Genomic DNA, 19591 nt, shown 5'->3' on the forward strand with positions numbered 1-19591 from the left:
AAAAGATATAGATGAAAATGAAAAAGTTTGTGATACCTTGGATGTGAAGGAAGATTTGTTTAGTGAGGAAGAATTAGCGACAGTACTAGAAGGATTAAAAAATAATAAGGCCCCAGGTGCTGATAGTATGATTAATGAGTTCCTTAAATATGGTGGCTCTGAGGTTAGGAATAAGCTACTGAAGATTATGAACATGATTTTTGAAAAAGGGGAAGTACCCAATGATTTTAGGAAAACCTTAATTAAACCACTGTATAAGAAAGGTGACAAGAGTGAATGTCGGAATTATCGAGGCATTAGTCTGGTCTCTGTAGGTAGCAAATTACTGAGTAATATGATACTTTTTAGACTGAGACATGCTGTAGACAAAGTTTTAAGGGAAGAACAATGCGGTTTTAGAAAAGGTAGAGGATGTGTCGACCATGTTTTCACTCTTAGGCTAATAATTGAGAAGTCCCTTCGTTGTCAAACACCTTTGGTCCTTAGTTTTATCGATTATGAGCAAGCTTTCGATTCTGTTGATAGAACAGCGTTAACAAAGGTCTTATCGTTATATGGTATACCAGAAAAATACATTAAAGTGATTTGCGCTATGTACGAGAATAATACTGCTGCGGTTAAGGTAGGAAATGAGGTTAGCAACTGGTTTTGTATTAAATCAGGAGTTAAGCAGGGTTGTGTTCTATCCCCCTTTATATGGATAATTTTGATGGACTTCGTCTTAAGGAGCACAGGAAAGGCAATTGGAGACCATGGAATCAAATGGGGAGGAAGAACGCTCCTGGACTTAGATTATGCTGATGATTTAAGCATATTAGATGAAAGTGTGAGCAAAATGAATGAATTTTTAGAGGTTTTACGAGTTCAGGGTGCTAAAATAGGCTTGAAAATTAATGTTAAGAAGACTAAGTCACTAAGGTTAGGAATAAGTGAAGATGAACAGGTGACCTTAGGTAACGAAAAGATTGATCAGGTTGGGAGCTTCAGTTACCTTGGTAGTATTATTAGTAAAGATGGTGGGAGCAGTGAAGATGTTAAAAGTAGAATAGCTAAAGCTCAGGGTGTTTTTTCACAGTTAAAAAAAGTTTGGAAGAATAGAAAGATAAGCCTACAAACCAAGATTAGAATATTGGAAGCTACAGTGATGACAGTGGTCAAATATGGCTCTGAAGCATGGACACTCCGAAAAGCAGATGAAAATTTACTAGATGTTTTCCAGAGAAATTGCCTACGGATTGTTCTGGGTACCCGGCTGACTGACCGTATTTCAAACAGTAGGTTGTACGAAAAGTGTGGTTCAATCCCGCTTTCTAGGGCTATAATGAAAGAAAGGTTGAGATGGCTAGGCCACGTTCTACGGATGAAGGATGACAGATTACCGAAGATTGTCCTTTTTGGCCAACCGTCTGGGGCTACACGGAAAGCAGGTCGTCCTTGTCTGGGTTGGGAGGATGTCATAAATAAGGATTTAAAGGAAATGGGAACTTCCTGGGAGGGTGTAAAGAGGGAGGCTTTAAATAGATTAGGTTGGAGGAGGAGCGTGCGTAGCTGTGTTGGCCTCAGGCGGCTTGGTGCTGCAGTGAGTTATTAGTAGTAGTAGTAGTTCTCATTAACAGTTGTTAAATAGGACATCTATATGAGGGTTGTAATGGACACAGATTCAAAAACCGAAAAAAACACACAAAAAATGTGAAAAATATTATGCCAAAAACGTACAGGCTAGTGCGTTCATACCCTGAACTATGGTAGTTGACTATAGGTGACTTGACAACAATCTAATGAACCATAAATATTGACTATGATTCTTTAGTTAGTTCTGAGAAGACTGGAACGGTGAAAGTTTATTTCTTTGTTAATACAGTGATTGTAATATTGTCAAGCATAATTTTCGGGGAACTTAAACGGAGTGCTTTTTAACACTATGATCAACATTGTCAAAAATTTTGAAATCCATAAGCAAAATTCCCAACGTTCATAGGTAACTACGTGAGTCTACTCTGTGACAGGAGTTACAAAAAGGCAACTAAAGTTCAAAGGTGAACGATCGAAGCAGCTGTGACTACAGATGATAAAACGATTGAAATTGACAGTAGTTAAACTATAGTCAAAGAGTCTCAGGTCCTAATGCACTACCGCAGACTGTGTGAGAAACATTCGGACGAGGGCGGGATTATTGAACATAATCCCGCCCTAGTCAAGTCAAGTTACTAAGTCAAGTTTCAGAAGATTATTGAACATAATGAAGACGATGCTTGAGCTCACCTTAACAAGGGAAGTTCATGCTGTAACATGTGACTATCATGTAATTATTCGGACTGAACCTGGACAACGTCATCATCAGGCTCATTAAATTGGAAAATTTGGTCAACACAGACTGAAAGCTACAGAATTATTTATCCATTACTAATGTTGTCACATTGCACCTCAGTTAAGAATTACTGTGACTTACCGGATTTAAGGACTATTTCTTTTGTTATATAAGCGGTTCAGAGGCCAATGTAGCCAGATACACAAAACCAACAGTCAAAAAATTGAAAAGGAAATTCAAGAAATTAAAAGAACATTCATTTTTGGCTTTCACCTGAATACACTAAGCACACGAGTACTAAGAATATTTTCAAGTTGGACTTCGTCAAATTGGCTGCTAAAAAAAAAAAAAAAAAAAAAAAAAAAAATGATGTTCCATCACGAAAAATATTAATTTCTTTCTCTCAATTACTCCATATTTTTTTGAAATTTACTTATGACAGTGCAAAACTAAGAGAAAGTAAAATGCTTTGACCAAGGCCGTACATGGGGGGGGGGCGGTTTTGAACCCTGCCCCCTACCCCCCAAAGCTTTTGTCTGACTCGTAAAACCGTAAAAAACTGCCTATAAGCAAATTTTTCACGCCTTTGTTTAGATATTTTGCAAACACCCCCCCCCCTCTCCAATAAAATTATGGATACACCCTTGGCTCTGATGGTTGAATCTCAAAGATATAAAAAGCAGATTTTATCGAAGTGACATATGTATATATATATATATATATATATATATATATATATATATATATATATATATATATATATATATATATATATATATATATATATATATATATATATATATATATATATATATATATATATATATATATATATAAATAAATTGTTAAGGTGTACCAACATCTCGGAAGATAAGTCTAGACGAGTCTTCAATTTGTTTAGAATTACGCTTTCTGTTAGAATGGTGTTTTCACACAACATCGCAGAACCTTTCACGCTAACATAAGTTAAGACTTCACGGTAAGTTGTGTAACCTTGCGGAGAAATTTTTGTCTATAACGTGGACAGTGCCAACTAGGCTTGAGTTCTACAAATAATTTTACGACACATAAGTTTGTGTCACATTATGGAAAAGTCAGTATCGTAGCAACAAAAAGGATTTTTCGGATGATCGATTATTATTTTTTGAAAATTAAGAGATAAACTGTTCCTACAAAACCTTTTATGCTTGATCAGAGCTTGGACCTATATTTTTGAATAAGTTTATTATACTGACTTGGATAACTTTAGACGATTAATATGATTATCTTATGAATTCGTACCTTAACCTACCGTGAAATGACTTCTTTATTAAATAAGTATTAAACAAGTTTAAACAATAGTAAAACAGTTCAAAATAGGGATGATACCTTTTTATTGACAGTGAAATATAAAATTATTTAACTGGATATTTCGAACACATATACAGTGTTCATCATCAGCAGTAAAACTAAAAGACATGAATAAAAATAAACAGAATTTATACCTAATAAACTAATTACATATAGTTTATTGCTCTTATTTTTTTCAATGCAACAGCCGAGGCAAATCTCCTTGACCTTTTCGGTTCCGGTCCATTAGATTTAACTGACGTATTACGTGGACAGAGGTCATAGCTCTTAGGTGAAGTGATATTTACTTTATTTGACCTCAGTAAATTATCATAAATTGAGTTCAATCCAAATTCACCTGTATCTCTGTTTATGGAATTATTCTTGAATATAATTTTTTTTAACTTCGATTGTTTACCTGAAAGTTTGCTTTAAACCTTGGTCCCTAGAAATCAAAGAAACATTTTCAAACAAAATAAAATGATTTGGAAAATTAAAGATATGCTCCGCGAGGGCCGACGTGAAATCTTCAGGTTTGGTATTTTGCTTTAAAGACGATGAAATGGAATTATGATGTTGTAGCAATCTCGTTCTTAAATTCTGGTTAGTACGTCCCACATAAGAGCTTCCACAAGTACATGGAATTTTATAAACCCCACTTTGTTGCTCTACGGAAGTCCGATCCTTTCCAGAATTTAAAAAACTTGCCAAAGTATTACTACCTCTTAAAGCTACCTTTAAACCATTATTTTGTAAAATTCTTTTAAGTTTTTCACTCAAACCTGGAACATATGGTAGAGAACAAAAGATATCTTTCTTTTCTGTTGTTTCCAGAATATCGTCAGAACATTCTAGAAATTTTTTCCTTCTTTTCGAAAAAGTCTGGTCAACTAACCAACCCGGATAATGGTTACTTATTAAAATGTCTTTTAGCAATAATAATTCCTCCTCAATGAATTTTGGAGAACAAATTCTAAAAATGCGGTCAGTTAAAGATATGATTAAACCAATTTTTACTTGGCGGGCATGACCGGAGAAAAATGACAAAAATCTGTTATTGTTAGTAGGTTTTCTGTAAATCTTAAAATCCAGACTATTTTCATTTTTTAAAAGAAGGACATCCAGAAAAGGAAGTTTATTATCCTCTTCTAATTCTATTGTAAATTTTAAATCCCCTCCCCAAAAATTAAGATGTTCTAAAAAAACTTTTTAATTCCTCCACCCCATAATTCCATACTGAAATTATGTCATCCATATATCTCCCCCAAAATTTATGTTTTAAAAAATATGAATCTAACGCTATTGTTTCAATATTTTCTACAAAACAATTTGCTAATAAAGGACTTAAAGGGGCCCCCATAGGTAAACCATTTACTTGTTCGAAAAAACCCCTCTGAATTGAAAAAAATAAGAGAACATATTGCACAACCTAACTAAACTCATAATTACACCGACCTCCAAAACTGTTTCACCACCAATTAAATCCAAATTTCTTAGTATCTTTCTCTCAAGAAGAATTTCCGCGGCTTTTACATCAATACTCGTATACATTGACACTATGTCGAAACTTGAAATTATAGAATTTGAAGAAATCTCAACTTCTTTTAGTTTTTTTACACGTTCTGACGAATTCTTAATGTAAGAAATTTGTGTAGACATGAGTGGTTTACACAATGACACTAGCCACTTACTCAGAGCACTTGTTGGTGACTTGTTACTCGCAACAATTGGTCGTAATGGCAGATTTGGCTTATGTATCTTTGGAAGTCCATATAATTTAGGGCACAAAGAACCTCTTGGTAAGAATAGTAACAAGTCACCAACAAGTGCTCTGAGTAAGTGGCTAGTGTCATTGTGTAAACCACTCATGTCTACACAAATTTCTTACATTAAGAATTCGTCAGAACTTGTAAAAAAACTAAAAGAAGTTGAGATTTCTTCAAATTCTATAATTTCAAGTTTCGACATAGTGTCAATGTATACGAGTATTGATGTAAAAGCCGCGGAAATTCTTCTTGAGAGAAAGATACTAAGAAATTTGGACTTAATTGGTGGTGAAACAGTTTTGGAGGTCGGTGTAATTATGAGTTTAGTTAGGTTGTGCAATATGTTCTCTTATTTTTTTCAATTCAGAGGGGGTTTTTTCGAACAAGTAAATGGTTTACCTATGGGGGCCCCTTTAAGTCCTTTATTAGCAAATTGTTTTGTAGAAAATATTGAAACAATAGCGTTAGATTCATATTTTTTAAAACATAAATTTTGGGGGAGATATATGGATGACATAATTTCAGTATGGAATTATGGGGTGGAGGAATTAAAAAGTTTTTTTAGAACATCTTAATTTTTGGGGAGGGGATTTAAAATTTACAATAGAATTAGAAGAGGATAATAAACTTCCTTTTCTGGATGTCCTTCTTTTAAAAAATGAAAATAGTCTGGATTTTAAGATTTACAGAAAACCTACTAACAATAACAGATTTTTGTCATTTTTCTCCGGTCATGCCCGCCAAGTAAAAATTGGTTTAATCATATCTTTAACTGACCGCATTTTTAGAATTTGTTCTCCAAAATTCATTGAGGAGGAATTATTATTGCTAAAAGACATTTTAATAAGTAACCATTATCCGGGTTGGTTAGTTGACCAGACTTTTTCGAAAAGAAGGAAAAAATTTCTAGAATGTTCTGACGATATTCTGGAAACAACAGAAAAGAAAGATATCTTTTGTTCTCTACCATATGTTCCAGGTTTGAGTGAAAAACTTAAAAGAATTTTACAAAATAATGGTTTAAAGGTAGCTTTAAGAGGTAGTAATACTTTGGCAAGTTTTTTAAATTCTGGAAAGGATCGGACTTCCGTAGAGCAACAAAGTAGGGTTTATAAAATTCCATGTACTTGTGGAAGCTCTTATGTGGGACGTACTAACCAGAATTTAAGAACGAGATTGCTACAACATCATAATTCCATTTCATCGTCTTTAAAGCAAAATACCAAACCTGAAGATTTCACGTCGGCCCTCGCGGAGCATATCTTTAATTTTCCAAATCATTTTATTTTGTTTGAAAATGTTTCTTTGATTTCTAGGGACCAAGGTTTAAAGCAAACTTCCAGGGAAACAATCGAAGTTAAAAAAATTATATTCAAGAATAATTCCATAAACAGAGATACAGGTGAATTTGGATTGAACTCAATTTATGATAATTTACTGAGGTCAAATAAAGTAAATATCACTTCACCTAAGAGCTATGACCTCTGTCCACGTAATACGTCAGTTAAATCTAATGGACCGGAACCGAAAAGGTCAAGGAGATTTGCCTCGGCTGTTGCATTGAAAAAAATAAGAGCAATAAACTATATGTAATTAGTTTATTAGGTATAAATTCTGTTTATTTTTATTCATGTCTTTTAGTTTTACTGCTGATGATGAACACTGTATATGTGTTCGAAATATCCAGTTAAATAATTTTATATTTCACTGTCAATAAAAAGGTATCATCCCTATTTTGAACTGTTTTACTTTCGTCATGGAAAGGCAGTGTGGTCTTCGAAGTTATCTAAGTTTAAACAATGTTGAAGTACACAAAGTTACCCTTAACGTAAGTTAACCCAACCACTCGGAAAAGAAAATTACGTATGTAGCATGAAAGCTGCTGATGTTTTAGTTTATTTAAAATATAGACTATTGAATACTTTATTGAGAATCTATGTCTTCGTGACCGAAGAAACGGCAGTTTAATTAGACATATATAGAATATAAAGAATGTTAAGAGAAAAAGATATTTGAGAGCTAAATGGCCAGAAGTTGTGACTAAGTAATGCATCCTATTTCGGGCTTAAGAAAAGATAACTAGGCTTTAGGGAGACCAAACCGATACCAAACTATCAGTAGGCCTAGGCGAGGGGGCTGCACTTCAGTTTCTCTTAGATTAAATTGCTTTTATTTTTTATTTTTACACTCCTGTGGTATAGCTTGCCCCCCCCCCAGACTATGAAGCCTAAAACCGCTACTGATTCAAGATTCATTTATTTAAAAACAGCTTTCACAGTATTAGCATGAGCTTCAGCTGCATAACGCTATTTCTTACAACAACAAAAAAAGAAAAAAAAAACTAAGCATGATTAACGACACTTGTATAAGACGGAATAAAAGAATCGCTGGATCAATTCGTTCTGTATGTTATTGGCTCGAACTTGTTGGTGTCTCAACTATTGGCTTTGGGGCCAATAAGAGAAGGCATCAACGCACTGTGTCTTTCACTAGATAGGAGAGACTATGCAAATTTGCACATGAGGTGGAATCTCCGTTCTCTTTGCATCGGTATTTTCAATGTTAGAGTTGCAGTTGCATACGTGTCATAAACGGGGTCCAATATAATTTCTGTCACACGTTTTTGAACAGCATCGAGATCGTCACTTAAATAGTCACTGTTGTGAGCCTGTGGTCGCCAAACAGGGCACGCGTATTCTAGCAAGGGACATAAGTAGCAGATATACGCTAGTCGTTAAAAGACTGAGGTATCCTCCATATCTTCGAAAATCCTGAATATCTAGTTCTTTTTGAAGAGGCAACTTTAATATCTACTGTAAATGGCATGTCGCAATCTTTTAAAGAGGCATTTGAGATAAAAAAAATTATTTAAATAGGAATTTGGCAATAAATAAGAGATATATTAGTGTTAGTATTACAATATATAGCATTAGTTTGCAGTTACGTACTGCAAACTGTTTTAAATAAAAAATAAAACAAGACTTGTTATTGTGCACAAGACTGCACAAAATTAATGTTAGACTGCAGAAAATCACATTTTTAAGTTTCTTTTTCTTAGAGTTCGACAAGACGAGTCTTCACTTTCAATTTGAAGTTTATTTTATTAAACCCTCACGTAATACGCGAATTAAGAAATTAAATAAGCATATACAGAATCTCATGACACAATAACGCTAAAACGAGAAAAAGACAGAGAAAATATATATATATATATATATATATATATATATAAACCCAAAAGCCAGCAGTTATGCCTAATTAATACTCAAAAATTAAGGCATACCTTGAGAAGGTGTTTTGTACAGCTGCAATCTGCTTTTTAGTTCTTTCGCATCGAAATGTTTAAAGGGACAACCATGATGATCACCTGGCCCAACTGAGCCATTGATTATTTTGCTACAGCCATATGGTGTGTAATTCACTTTGTTTCCTTCCTTTCCGTAATTGTGACGAATATTGTACGCATAATTCTTTTCAAACTAAAAATGGGGAACAAATTTTGTAACATGTTGTCTAAATGTTTTTTATGTCTTATTTAAAACCAACTCTCAGTCTCATAAGAGAGAAAATAATGTTTTAATCTTTTCACAGGAGCGGTGTAATGTGGGTTAAATTCCGTATATAGTGTGCTAAATTATAGTAAACAGTATTTAAGCTAGGGTACTGATAACATTATTTGTCCGTACCAAAATGAATGTTTGTTCCTATTATCTGTCCCAGTACAAAATATAACATGAAATACTGTCCCAAAGAAAATCATGGTCAACAGTCTTATTCTCCAAATTGTTCAGGTCAAAATCAAAGAAGGATGAAGTGTCTTAAGGCTAGAGCTGCATAGACAGAAAAAAAGTAAAAATCATGATAAAAACAATCTCTTTCGTTCTTTCTTTTTTCCCTCTCTTTTTATCTTTCTCTTTCTCTCTATCTCTGTTTAATACAATCTTGATCTTTGAATGAAAATAAAATATGAGTATAAGAAGGACATTTTTTACGCTACGGTCTTCGACTTAATTCAACTATTTTTTAACTCTTTATGTTTTTTTATTATGACTTAAAACGCAAGTTTACTCATTTGTAGATTTTTTGTAGCCGCTTTTTTTAAAATCAAATTTACCTGATTTAAATCCAAACTTTTCCCAGAGGTATTTCGGATTTTTCCTTATTTCTTTATACTTCCTAGCAGCACCTCCTTCACGCACAAACCGTTTTTCCAACTCATTCATCCCTTTCTTTGTAACAAAGTATAACAATAGTTGATTTAATCCTATTCGTCTTCTGATTGTTTTGTCGTTTGATTTAATCCTTTTTTTGTAAGCACAAGCGCCATTTAGTTTTATGACTACGAGAGATTGTGCAAATAAAACCGATTCCATTCTATTCTACTTCAGATCAATTTTATTTGGCTATTTTCTCAGTTCAACGAATTAACAATATATCAAGTACAAATTCAAATAAAATGGACACCAAATTCAATTCAATCAAAACCAACCTTATCAACATCCATAGCTTTGGTGAATTCCTCTCGCCAGAACTTAACTGAGTCTTCAAGAGGCAACCCGATACCCTTTAGAAAGAGACCATACTGCATTCGACCACCGTGCTTTAAGTGATGATTTGTTCTCAGAGAATCATGTAGATTTCTCATACAAAGAGGGAATGACTGCTTTGAAAGCTACAAAGATAAACTCTTGTTATATTGAAGAAATGACAGCTTTTTGCGGAGCAGAAATTTAAGGAGCTACTCTAATGACTCTGAAGAGCAAGTCACGTTTGACCGTACACGCGACATACTTTGTCGGTGATATATTAGACAGCCTTAGTTCTTCCAAATAACAAAAAAGTTTGTTGAGCCTTTCTAGGTTGGATTTTTTATTTACATTAGCCTCCTCTTGGTCTAAGAACTTTGAGCAGTAAATTTCAATCTGATCGAAGACAAAGTTTCTTGGTCCATTTCTGGGCCCCATAACAGCTTCCTCCTTGCTAACAAAACGGATATTTTCCCTGGATCAATTTTGGAAATCCTTTTTCACTCCTTGATCCGATCTTACGTTTCCTACTGTCCAATAGTATGGATGTCAACCTTTCCTTCACTGTTAAAACCACTTTCTAAGGTTTAAAATAAAGCTAGAAACCTCGTTAAGGAAACTAACCGTTCAAGAGTTATCCCATTACTTGATCTCGAGTCACTGTATATTCTTTCGTGTGCATGTTTTACTTTTTCTCAGCTTCATGGTGACCTCCCCCGTCCCCTAAGTGTTCAGCCATCTTTCACCTCTGATCAGAATAATTATAATCTTCGCAATACCGAAAATCATATTCAAGTTCCTTTTACTCCTTGTGTAAGGTCAGACTTTAATCCTTTAATTGCGAGTTATATTGTATGGAATAAGTTGCCCGAATCAGCGCGAAGGTGCCACTCATTCGGTTTGTTCAAAAAAATTATTAAAAATTCATTGGCTTCTTAGAAATTATTTTATCTCTTTTTATATGTGTGTATGCGTGTTGTATGAATATATATTTCCTTATTATTTCATTGGAGTCTATTTTATCTACAGATCTACATAATTAATTTAGTCTATTCAATCTATTAGTCTATTTAGTTTTGTTTTCTATAGTTTTTCATTTTATTTATATTTTCCTCTCTTCTCCTTTTTGCTCTTCTCTCTGTGAGTAAGTGATTATTTTTTTTTCTTCTCTGAGTAAGTGGCTCGTTCATTTTCCCCTTCTTTACAGGCCAAAGAGCCTTTGGGGAAATAGTAAAATGTAATATTGTATGTGTGTTTCGTAATGAATAAATCTTATCTTATCTTAGCCCAAGCTTTGTAAGTTACGAGTCAATTAGAAAAAAATATTTTGGTCCTTTTCAGGTACGTACGCAGGAATTTTTTTCGGGGGGGGGGGCAAAACCTTCGAAACAGCAGATATAAAGTAGCACTTTTTTTATTTAGTAATGCAAAAAGCACGTAAATCGGAAAATACAGATTAACTCTAATCCGTAGCATTGTAGCGGATGGGGGGGGGGGGGGGAAAGAAGACTGAAGCCTCAAAAGTACGTTTTAGGCTCAGGTTATGTTCATAGCGATTTTGAGCCAGTAATTAATCTATTATATCCCACTGAAAGGGAAATTTTAGGGTTAACAGTGCAATATGGGTGCTGTGGGGGGTAGTTCTTTTATTGTAAAAACGTAGATTTTAATGAAAAATGATAGTTTCCAAAATTGATCCATTAAAAGCTGTACTTTATTCTGAAAAGGGGGGATAAACGCCCTAATATCAAGGATAATTCAATTTTGCTGTGGAAAGCAAACTCTCTTTACAAAAAAAAAATAACAGCACAATTGCTAATTACTTCAAAGAGGGTAAAAAGTTAGACAGAAAATGGGTTAATAATTGGGCAGTGACTTGACCGGATAATTGCATACTGTAAAATCCCCCAAAAAAGGCTTCACACATGTATCTAGATTCTTAATAAATGTTCTACTTTTGCCAGAAATCCCAAGAAACCATGGAGAAACTAAATATTTCGCAAATTTCGGGAGAGGGGGGCCCGGGCCCGAAGGCCCCACCCCTGCGTACGTGCCAGGTCCTTTTTTAGGACTCTTAGGGCGCTCTATACCCTGTATTAAACATAATTTATTTTATTTATCTTTCACACTAAGGAATCTAAACGTTTGATCCAATGAAAAAAATTACCCTTAAGGTAATCTTTTTAGTATTGGTAATAAACGAAAGCTGAATCTCCGTTACTTTTCAAAGTTACATATGCCATCATTGGTCCATGCATAGACACATATGCAATTAAACATTTCATGATAGTATCAAACTCCAAACTCAAGAAAAGGGCGACAAATCAGCAAAAAATTAACTGAAAACAAATGGTACCAAACAGCTTAAGGCCCAATCATAATGAGGTTTAATACCGAGATTTGACAAGCGCTAATTTGAGCCAATCAGAATTTTCATAAAATTTTTGATTGGCTGAAAAATTCTGCCGAAAATTCTGATTCGGCTAAATTAGCGCTAGTTAAACCTTGGTATTAGTAAAATATTATTTTGAATAGGCATTAAGAAGATGTTGCATTCCTTAAAGTGTAGAAGTTATTCGAACTCAACATACTGTTAGTGTTTAAATTTTTACGGATGAAAAGCTTTGTCAAACGCAACTATTTAGTTTTGCTTATTTATTTTCACAGTTCAACGTGGCAACACTGACAAAAATGTGATAATGCCGTGTAAACTTCATAATTTGGGAGCAATCAAAAGGAATGACTTAGAAAAAGTGAGTTAAGGATCCAGATGTGCCCAGGAAAGCGAAAGTTGTTCTTATTTTGATGTGCTTCAAAGATATTTCGCAATATAAAGGTGTCAATGTAATTCAAAAAGTTAATAAACACAGAACAAGGGAATATAACAAGTGAAATTATTTAAAATTTTAAATATGTTTAAGGATTGGCTACACAAAGACACGTGAAAGAAAAAAGAAACTTAGAAAATTCAGTAAAATAAAGGACGAAAGAAAGAAAGAGAGAATAAGAAAACTAAAATTCATGAAAGCCCAAAGAATTTTTAAAGCCTTACTAGAATGATATCTACAAGCTGACTCCTCAGAGGCAGTTTTAGGGAGGAGTGGGCACTTGCCGGTTGCAAAAATTGCAGGGACGCAAATTTCAAATAAATACTTTAAAATGTACAATTGTTGTAATTTTGAAATTTCATTTTTATTAAAACAAAGTAGAAGGCGTAGTTGGCAGTTAGTACAGGCACGTACGCGGGAATTTTTTTCGGGGGGGGGGGGCAAAACCTTCGAAACAGCAGATATAAAGTAGCACTTTTTTATTTAGTAATGCAAAAAGCACGTATATCGGAAATACAGATTAACTTTACTCCGTTGTATTGTAGCGGATGGGGGGGGGGAAGAAGACTGAAACCTCAAAAGTACGTTTTAGGCTCAGGTTATGTTCATAGCGACTTAGAACCAGTAATTAATCTATTATATCCCACTGAAAGGGAAATTTTATGGTTAACAGTGCAATATGGGTGCTGTGGGGGGTAGTTCTTTTATTGCAAAACGTAGATTTTAATGAAAAATGATAGTTTCCAAAATTGATCCATTAAAAGCTGTAGTTTATTCTGGAAAGGGGGAATAAACGCCCTAATATCAAGGATAATTCTATTTTGCTGTGGAAAGCAAACTCTCTTTACAAAAAAAAATAACAGCACAATTGCTAATTACTTCAAAGAGGGTAAAAAGTTAGACAGAAAATGGGTTAATAATTGGGCTGTGACTTGACCGGATAATTGCATGCTATAAAATCCCCCAAAAAGGCTTCACACATGTATCTAGATTCTTAATAAATGTCCTACTTTTGCCAGAAATCCCAAGAAACCATGGAGAAATTAAATATTTCGCGAAATTTCGGGGGGGAGGCCCGGGCCCGAAGGCCTCACCCCTGCGTACGTGATAGAGTTAGTAGGCTATAAGCAAATCGAATCCAAAGTTGTTCACTTTTCCCCCATAGAGTAAGAAAAGTCAGATTCAAATAAATGAGAATTTTGTTAATGAATAAAAATTTTGTTAAAATTTTGTCTGAACTCCTAGACATGCCATTAACGTCTTACAGATCCTATAGACGAGTAAAAGAAGTCACAAACAGAATAAAATAAAACCACAAGAGGGCTGCCTCCAGACAGAGCTTAATTCTGTTTAGATTTACTTTAGGAATACTTACTGCATCAAGCATTTGGTAGGATATTTTTATATTTCCATCGTTCGTAAAAGAAACAGAGCCTTGTCCAGGCGATCTTTTGTCAAAGTCGTTCAATAGTCGATATAGTCTGTGGTCGGATTCAAGAACCGTTCGACCTCTCGCTGTAGCCTTAAAGAAAAGAGTATTTTAGCCCCGAAAAAAGGATTCTTCTGGAAAATGAGGGATATTAATTTTCAGAATACCTAAAACGCAAAGATAATTAAATGGAAAAGTGGTTTGATGGAATTGCAACAGGATGGAAAAGTTGCTGTGTCTCAATGTCAAAAAAAAAGCGATCCAGCGGGAGCTTTTTGAAACCTTTTGCCAATAATGCTATTTAGAGATATTGCACTAACTATAACGATTTTCATTTTTAAAAAAATATAAGTTTTCAAAATGGATACAACAAATCTTATTAAAAAAAAAAACTGAAACTAAAAACTAAATTTGCTTCGTTGAAACCCTTTTCGACTTTATGTCAGAGCATATCCAAGCTTGATGCCTGTTTTCCAAAGTTTAAATTTGCCAACAGTGAAGTGACAACAGTGGCTTGCAAAACTGTATAAAATACACTTGCGAAAAACTGTTTTTGATTAAATACAAAATCAAAGTCAGTGCAACACCATTAATTACCGTTGTTTACACTTTATTTCTCTCAATTTTTAATTTTTTTTTATATTTTTTTAAGACACAGTATCCACTTTTACACTTTACAATTCATTATATTCGAAAAAATATTCGTGATATAACAAAAATAATAACAAATTAAACACACAACAGCATCAAAAAACTCATTTAAAGTACTCTCCAAAAAAGAGCACACACACTTCATAGCAGAGTCTGAATAGCACAGGATAAACTACCCCAGGAAACAACAGCTACTACGAAACATCCACGATTCAAGATGCATTTAGTTTCCACAGAAAGAATTTACTCAAGGGGCAGGGGCTTTGAGCTCATACCCCTCCCTCTTTCTCCTCCTTCCTCCTCCTTCTTCTTATGAAATTCCTTGTGAAAATCATGGTTAGACGTTCTTTTTTTCTTCTTCCTTTTCGGTTGTTGTTGCACTTTTTGTGTTTTTAAAGACATTATTTAACTAATTAATTAAGCCATTGTTCTGACCTTAACGGTCATATGCGTATGAGTCATCTGACCTTAGTGGCCATGTTTATTTAACTTTTTTTGTAAATCGATATAAATGAAGGGACCATTAGATCTATCTATCTAATGACTGTAGATTTTCTTTAAAATCGCCTGGGTTGAGTATTGTTTCTCTTATGCAAGTTAGATAACGTAATCTGACAACCCATTAGTTGTACAAACTTACATTGTCAAAGTGCCCAGTTTTGTCTAACTTTATTAATATTTCTTTATTATAGCCAAAGGAAACTTTTTGGATTAAGTTTAATATTGAATAACTATTTATATGAATAACTATTGAATTGGAATAACCGCCCTTTGTAATTGGTTATCTGATTTTGTTTCTGTTTATGAAAAGATCTTACCATATCTATGATAATAATTAGGCTCAAAGCAGTAATTGAAACTTCAGTCATCAAATTTGTATACCAATTATACTTTAAGAGATACTGCTACTACTGCTACTAAAAACTCATTACAGCTTCAAGCCACCTGATGTCAAAATAGCTTCACACGCTCCTCCTCTGTCCTAATCCATTCAAAACTTTCCTCTCTACACCCTCCCAAGAAGTATTAGTTTTTTAAAATTATTTCATACGATCCCTCCCCAATCCATTCGGGGAGAAGCTGCTTTAACAAAACACAAAATCGCAAAGAAAAGAAGAACGAAGACAATAAAGCTGCTTTCCGTCTGTTCCTAAATGGATGGCCAAAAGGAGCGATCTTTGGCAATACGTCATCATTCATCCGCAAAACGTGTCCTATCCCGCTTTGCAAAAAGTGGGGTAACATAGTAGCAATGTTACTTGGCAGTCATGGCTTAGTGAAATTTGTTGGCAGATTTTGTCTGAAAATACCGTTTTACATATAAAAATAGTACTACTTTAAAAACAGAAAGTAGTGCTACTACTTTAGAAAGAGTGCTACTTTAAAAACAGAATTGAATAGGAAATTGAATAGTAGCTAATTGCTTTTGGTAACGGAGCAATCCAGAGGCATATTTGAGAAAAAAGCACGAAAGCTGCTTTGAATTGTAAATACCCATATATCCAATTGTACCCATATACCCAAATACCCAATTGTAAATACTCATTTCTAAAACTCAAATACTTCTGACTCAAAGAAAAGCTGTCAAAACACAAGTTGTGCTGCTAAAGTGTTGATAGATTCTGGAATACTAGCGAATTCTGTCTTTGGCAGCTTTGGAAATTTTTCCATACCTTGTCCTAGCCATCTCAATCTTTGTTATTATGGCCCCGGAAAGTGGGATAGAAACTTATTTTCCGTGTGGCTTGATGTTGAAAATATGGCCAGGGAATCAGGTAACCTAAACACTCAGTTGACAATTCCTCTGTAAAACATCTAACAAATCCCCCTCCATCTGCCAATGCAACCGTTATCCAAAATCCTACTTTACCACTATCATCACTATAGCTTCCAATATTCTATCCTTTGTTCGCAGACTTATTTTCTTCTTCTTCCAAACCTTTTCAAACTGTGAAAAAAAAAACCACCCTGGGTCTTAACTAGTCTACTTTTAACATTTTCACTGCATTCACCATCTTTACTAACATTACTACCCAAATAATTGAAGATATCCACTTGATTAATCTTTTTGTTGCCCAACATTACCTCTTTACCTTTGTTTATTCCTAATCTAAGTCACTTAGGCTTCTTATTATTAATTTTCAAACCTATTCTTGCACCCTAAACTTCCAAAACTTCCAAAACATCCTTAATTTTGCCAACATTTTCATCTAGGACAGACAAATCATGAGCATAATCTAAGTCAAGGAGAGTTTCACCTTCCCATTTAATTCTCTGTTCTCCCATAGCCTTTGCTGTGTTTTTAGGACCAAGTCTATCAAAATAATCCCTGCAAGTCCGGATGAAATTTCAAGATGAAACCACCTACTAACCTCATTTCCTACCTTAGCTGCAGCAATGTTGCTCGCATAAATAGCAATAATCATTTTAATGTATTTTGCTAGTATACCATACAGGGATAGGTACTTCACTACAGCTCTTGTGTCGGACAAATCAAACACTTCTTCATAATCTATACAATCGGAAACTAAAGGGGTCTGATGACTCAGGAACTTCTCAATTATCGATCTAAGAGTAAAAATGTGGTTACCCCTTCCTAAAATTCTTTCTTAAACCCATCCTCTCTCCTTCTTAAAACCACAGTTTATCTCTTAAAACTCTATCAACAGCATCCCTAAGTCTTAAAAGTATCATCATATAAAGTATTTTGCTTCCATCAGAAACCAAAATAATACCTCAATAATTACCACACTTATTTTTTCCTTTTTTAAATAAACGGGTTTAATTAAAGTTTTCTTGAAACTTCTAGGTACTTCCCCATATTCAAAAGTCGTATTAAAAATCTTCAATAATTTACTTCTAACTTCACAACCACCTTATTTCAAAAACTCATTTTTCGAACTATGAGGGCCTGAGGGCTCTAACACTTCGTCGCAAAAAAAAAAAATATTTCTTCACTTCAGAATTGACAAACTTTTCATTCCTTTCTATATCATTCCTTACAACCTTATCGCTGTTTAATACATTCTCAAAACGTTCTGTTCATCTCTCTTTAACACAATCCTTATCACTAATTAAGGCCCCGTTCGTATCTTTAACAGGGACTAGCCCAGATGGACTACTCAATTCCTCCTTTCAAATTTGCAATTAAATCTTGAGGAAAAGGAGAAACCCTCTTTTCCCTTGTGCAGGCATGATTTCCCTTTATCATATAGAGAATGATTCCCCTAAATGTTGAAGGGCCTCCCCTTGAGGCTTCTAAAAACTGTTTTCCGGAGGGAGGGGATCTCAAGGTAAATCTAGGGTGTAAAGGATCATCAAATAAATCCCCAAAGAAATAAGACTAAAGGTATTTTTTGTTTTCATTTATGTAAAACCATGGTATATTTCATATGCTATTCTTGAAAAAAAAATTGTAAAATTAAGTTTAGTTTGTTGGTCAAAACTTGTTTGTTGTTAATTCTTGCCCAGAAGCAATTTTTTTTTTTTATTCTGGCTATAGCGGATGTGTTTTCTCTCGGGTATGAGCATGTGGGGCTTAACTGACCCAGGGTCATTCTGTTAATTTGTGGTTTTTTCTTTGTTGCTCGTTCCCATTGTAACTTCTAAAGACCAATGAAATCATAATGAACAGCTCAAATTACTTTTCGCTTTTTAACTATTTCACCTTTAGCGAATATATTTCTTTATTCAAATGTTCCTTTTCAACTCTTGCATATATCTTATTACCCCTTTCCTGAAACTTATTCAATAGTTATTTGGGTACTTTTATGATATACCCACTACCTAATATTCATCCAATAATTTGAAAATTATTATTGATTTAAAAAAATCTAAATTGTAAAAATTAATTTAGTTACAACTAAAAAGAAAAAAGAACATGCCACCATAGCTTGAGATAGCTACAGTCTGAAATATGCTCCAATAACGGAGCCAAAGTCCTCAAATACAACACAAGTGCAACCCTTATGAATAAATACTTTTCTCACAAAAATAAAAAAAAATCAAAATTGTAAAATTAGATTTAGTTATAACTAAAAGAAAACAACCTACCACTGTAGCTTGACATAGCTACAGTCTGAAATATGCTCCAATAATGGAGCCAAAGTCCTCAAATGCAACACAAGTGTAACCCTTGTGAATAAATGCTTTTCTCACAAAAAAAAATCAAAATTGTAAAAGTAAATTTAGTTAAAACTAACAGAAAAAAGAATCTATCACCGTAGCTTGAGATAGATGTAGTCTGAAATATACTCCAATAATGGAGCCAAAGTCCTCAAATGTAACATAAGTGTAACCCTTGTGAATAAATTGCTTTTCTCACAAAAAAAAAATCAAAATTGTAAAAATAAATTTAGTTAAAACTAACAGAAAAAAGAATCTATCACCGTAGCTTGAGATAGATGCAGTCTGAAATATACTCCAATAATGGAGCCGAAGTCCTCAAATGCAATATAAGTGTAACCCTTGTGAACAGGGTTGCCAAAGGGACACTTTTAGTGCTTTTTTGACACTTTTTCACTCTGGGTGACACCGTGCCACTATTGGGTGAAAAAAGGCAACTTTTTGAAAAAAAGGACACTTTTTGGCATTTTTTCAAAATCAATACCATATGCATTTATTTTCATTTTTTTCTTAACTGCAACTGCTTTTAATTTGTGCTTTTTGCTTTTCAGGTTTGTTTTCGTCTTGGGGATTTTTTTATTGTATCCGCACTACTTTCGAATTTCACACAGCATAAACTTTAGTGAGTG

At 34.0% G+C, this 19591-nt stretch overlaps 1 protein-coding gene across 1 annotated transcript in view; it reads right to left on the minus strand.

The window, feature by feature from the left end:
• LOC136033143 (DNA primase large subunit-like) overlaps positions 1-19591 on the minus strand; it is a 46410-nt gene that overhangs the window by 6999 nt on the left and 19820 nt on the right. Inside the window, exons 6-8 of the mRNA XM_065713784.1 lie at positions 14133-14279; positions 9893-10075; positions 8687-8882 (exon numbers count right to left, since the gene is read on the minus strand). Coding sequence (XP_065569856.1) covers positions 8687-8882; positions 9893-10075; positions 14133-14279 — 526 coding nt within the window. The remainder of the gene's footprint in view (positions 1-8686; positions 8883-9892; positions 10076-14132; positions 14280-19591) is intronic.

This window comes from Artemia franciscana, chromosome 11 (assembly GCF_032884065.1).
Source record: "Artemia franciscana chromosome 11, ASM3288406v1, whole genome shotgun sequence".
Lineage (NCBI taxonomy): Eukaryota > Metazoa > Arthropoda > Branchiopoda > Anostraca > Artemiidae > Artemia > Artemia franciscana.